Here is a 4011-nt window from a genome sequence, read left to right as displayed (position 1 = left end):
TGTGACCATCCCATCTTTTATTCAGGCATAGTGTATCTAGGACTACATTATCTAATGTATCCTTTTTATCACTGCAGGCTCTCTTTTTGTATGATACCAATACAGCTGTTATTATACTCTATTAGACTATTAATCCCTCTGTACTTTAATATTAGACTCCCTCTGTACTCTCCCTCTCTCTCCTCTAATACTTTATTAGACTGTTTATCTCCCTATACCTTGTAAACCCATCTCCTCCTACTCTTTTTGTCTGCCCCTTCCCTCATGCTCTGTTAACACATTGGCTTCCAAGCCTCATTTTACATTTTATCCCAGGGTCCCAATATGACATCTTAATTAATTTTGACATGAGCAGCGTCATGGCACCTGTGCCCAGCGTCGCCTTCCTGGCACTTGTGCTGGATGGCACGTGTAAAGACATTCGAGCGAGATCGTTGCCAGTGCTGCCGAACTGGCTCTTGTACAGGTGGCACGTAACGTAAAATACACCATTTTGAGCGTGGCCATTGCCAGTACCGCCCGACTGGCCTTCATGCCGGTGGCACATAAAAGCACCCACAACAGTCTCGGAATGGTTGGCGTTGGGAAGGGCATCCAGCTGTAGAAGCTCTGCCAAATCAGATTGGAACCTGGTGCAGCCATCTGGTTTCACCAGTCCTCAGTCAAATCGTCTAACCCATGCCAGCATGGAAGACGGACGTTAAACGATGATGATGATGATGATGAATTCTTGTTTTTCTGCTCCACATATTTTATTTGACTATGTGGGTTTCTTCTGTTTGGCTGCCACTTTTCAATTTCTTCAGTTTTTGTTCCAAATGATTTCATATTTTGTGTAGTGGGGTCGTTTTGTAAAGTAATCATTCACATTTTCACCATAAATCAATGAATAAAGAGTTAATAGCTTTTAAAGTTTGCAAATTTTAGATAACTTTAGCCATTTCAAAGCCACAGACATATAGGTGCCTGTTTCCGTAAAAGCACCCACTATGCTCTCGGAGTGGTTGGCGTTAGGAAGGGCATCCAGCTGTAGAAACTCTGCCAAATCAGATTGGAGCCTGGTGTAGCCATCTTGTTCGCCAGTCCTCAGTCAAATCATCCAACCCATGCTAGCATGGAAAGCGGACGTTAAACGACGGTGAGGAGGAGGATGATGATGGTGAGCAGCATAATATTTTTCTTCTATTCTATACCTCTCAGAAAGCCCATAGGAAAGAAATGAAAAAACCACTCTCTGGTGGGTCGGGAGGGACTCATTAACATACAACCACAACCCACTAACACACATCATGTGGGAGCCAACCTGTTAAACTCTCTCTAGCCCCCAGCTGTCTATTACACCGTCGTCCCCTGTTCTATATGTCTGTCTGTGCCCAGCCCATCTGACCTGTGCTCTACCAGCCCCACCGCCCCGTTCCCATTAACAGCCTTGCTACTTTTGTCAGAAACTGAACTGTTTTCCTCCTTGCCTCTCTCCTGTTGCGGACTTGCAGGAGTTGACAACGGAGAGGATTCCGATGAAGGAGAAGCCTGAGAAAGTTCCGGCAAAGGGCAAAGAGAAGGAAAAAGAGAAGGAGAAAGTGAAGAAGAAAAGGAAGAAGAAAGAGGAGGAGTCAGAGAATTGCGAGACGAAAAGCAAGAGGAGTAAAGACGAGAACAGCCCTTCATCGAAACCAAGGAAAAAACTTGTTGTGAAGGACAAAGATCTGAAATTGAAAGAGAAAAGTAAGTGGTTTAATTAGCAGACTTTTTTTTTTTACCAGATCTGGTGAAGAAGGGAGGTGGTTTACTAGGGGTTAGGGAATCTGTTATAAGGCTTACCACCAAATGTGGACCAGGGATGTTGTAGGGATTGACAGGTGTGCCTGAGGTGTGGCGTGTAACCTTGTGTCTGTGATGCTGTGCAGTGTGTGTCACATTATGTATTTAGGTGTGGCATGGTATGTTAAGATGCACCATGTAGTCTGCCCACTTTCATGCCCACATGTGGTGTGTCTCGGCAGGCACATGTGGCCTGTGTTAGTGCCAAGTACGGTGTGCCTGGCAATGCCCCAAGTTTTTAGAAATAATTATAGGCGAAGGAGTGGCTGTGTGGTAAGTAGCTTGCTTACGAACCACATGGTTCTGGGTTCAGTCCCACTGCGTGGCACCTTGTCCAAGTGTCTTCTACTATAGCCTTGAGCTTACCAAATCCTTGTGAGTGGATTTGGTAGACAGAAACTGAGAGAAGCTTGTTATATATATACACACACACATATATATATATATATATATATATATATATATATACACACACACACATATATATATATATATATATATATATACGTGTGTGTGTATGTTTGTGTGTCTGTGTTTGTTCCCCCAACATCGCTTGACAACCAATGCTGGTGTGTTTATGTCCCCATCACTTAGCGGTCTGGCAAGAGATGCTGATAGAATAAGTACTAGGCTTACAAAGAATAAGTCCTGGGGTCGGTTTGCTCGACTAAAGGCGGTGCTCCAGCATGGCCACAGTCAAATGAGAGAAACAAGTAAAAGAGGGCGGCGAACTGGCAGAATCGTTAGCACACTGGGCAAAATGCTTAGCGGTATTTTATCTGCCGTTAGGTTCTGAAGTTCAATTTCCACCGAGGTCGACTTTGCCTTTCATCCTTTTGGGGTCAATTAAATAAATACCAGTTACGCACTGGGGTCGATGTAATCGACTTAATCCCTTTGTCTCTCCTTGTTTGTCCCCTCTATGTTTAGCCCCTCGTGGGCAACAAAGAAATAAATATAATTTAAGATTTTAGAGAATCCATGCTAATGTTTGAAGTGGTGATGTCTTGGAAAATATGCTTTTTATTTTGCACAAAAAACAGTTTCTTGTCTTTGCTAACATTTTGCAATGGAAGTCCAAGATATGTGGTGCACTGCTGTACTTGAGAAGACACGGATGTGAAACAATGATGCTGACGAGGCTGGTATTCATTTACTTAGCCCAGGGTTGGTGTTACCAAGTAGCGTAAAACGAGGCCCCATGTCAGGTCCCAAATATTCCATGTGTGTTATGTTCAAAGCTGTTTGTTTGTTTGTTTGTTTGTTTGTTTGTTGTAGATAAATGTAAAGAGATGAATTCTGTGAACACTAACGAAAGCAAAATGAAGAAGGAGGAGAAGAGCCAGAAGAGGATGAAAATCTCTAGTGGTGCTCGGGAGAAGAAACCATCCGGTCGAGTGAAGCAGAGTAAGAAGAGTGCCTCGTTGAGTGGAGATGAGGCAGACGAGGAGGAGGAAGAAGAAGACGACTGTTCTGCTGTGAAGTGTCTGAAACCTGCAGGTAGGTAGTGGTGGTCATGGTGGAAACATTAAAAGAAAAAAATAACAACAGTGAAGCATGGCTGTATGGTTGCGGGTGGTTGGGTCCCAGTGTGTGGCACTTTGGGCAAGTGTCTTCTACTATAGCTTCAGGCCTCCTACTACTACCACCACGTCTTGTGAGTGAATGTGGTTGATGGAGACTGTGGGGAAGCCTGTCATATGTATCTTTTATCGTTTCCTTGCTTTACTCACAGGACTGTGGCCGTGCTGGGGCACTCCCCTGAAGGGATTTTAGTTGGACAAATCAACCCTTTGTACTTCTTTTAAAGTGTGGTACTTAAACCTGTTGCTTTCTTATGCCAAACTGCTAAGTTATAGGGACAAAAACAAACCATCACCAGCTGTCAAGTGGTGGCAGAGGACAAACACAAATACACACACACACACACACTGACAAAAATATATATATATATATATACAGTAAGTTTTAACTATTTTTCTAACGCGACTCTCTTTATTTCTATCTCCCCCTCTCATTCTTCCCTCTACTGTTCTTCGCCTCTACCTGTCACTACTTCTCTCTCTATCTCTTGTTACTCGTCCTTCGCCTCTCACCGTTACTACTACTATCTCTCTCTCTCTCTACCTTTCGTTGCTCACTTTTATTCTACTTCCTCCCCTCCTTTTCCCTCTGCTACTCTTTCTCTTC

At 43.6% G+C, this 4011-nt stretch overlaps 1 protein-coding gene across 1 annotated transcript in view; it reads left to right on the top strand.

Moving 5' to 3' along the window:
* LOC106868491 (lysine-specific demethylase 5A) overlaps positions 1-3359 on the top strand; it is a 65922-nt gene extending 62563 nt beyond the window's left edge. The window contains exons 27-29 of the mRNA XM_052978276.1: positions 200-221; positions 1428-1725; positions 3100-3359. Coding sequence (XP_052834236.1) covers positions 200-221; positions 1428-1725; positions 3100-3329 — 550 coding nt within the window. The 3' untranslated portion in view covers positions 3330-3359. The remainder of the gene's footprint in view (positions 1-199; positions 222-1427; positions 1726-3099) is intronic.
* Positions 3360-4011: the final 652 nt, after the last annotated feature.

Source organism: Octopus bimaculoides, unplaced genomic scaffold, assembly GCF_001194135.2.
Source record: "Octopus bimaculoides isolate UCB-OBI-ISO-001 unplaced genomic scaffold, ASM119413v2 Scaffold_12528, whole genome shotgun sequence".
NCBI classification, from domain to species: Eukaryota; Metazoa; Mollusca; class Cephalopoda; order Octopoda; family Octopodidae; genus Octopus; species Octopus bimaculoides.
Note: the sequence above shows the minus strand (reverse complement) of the source record. Positions and strands in the feature narration are given on the sequence as shown.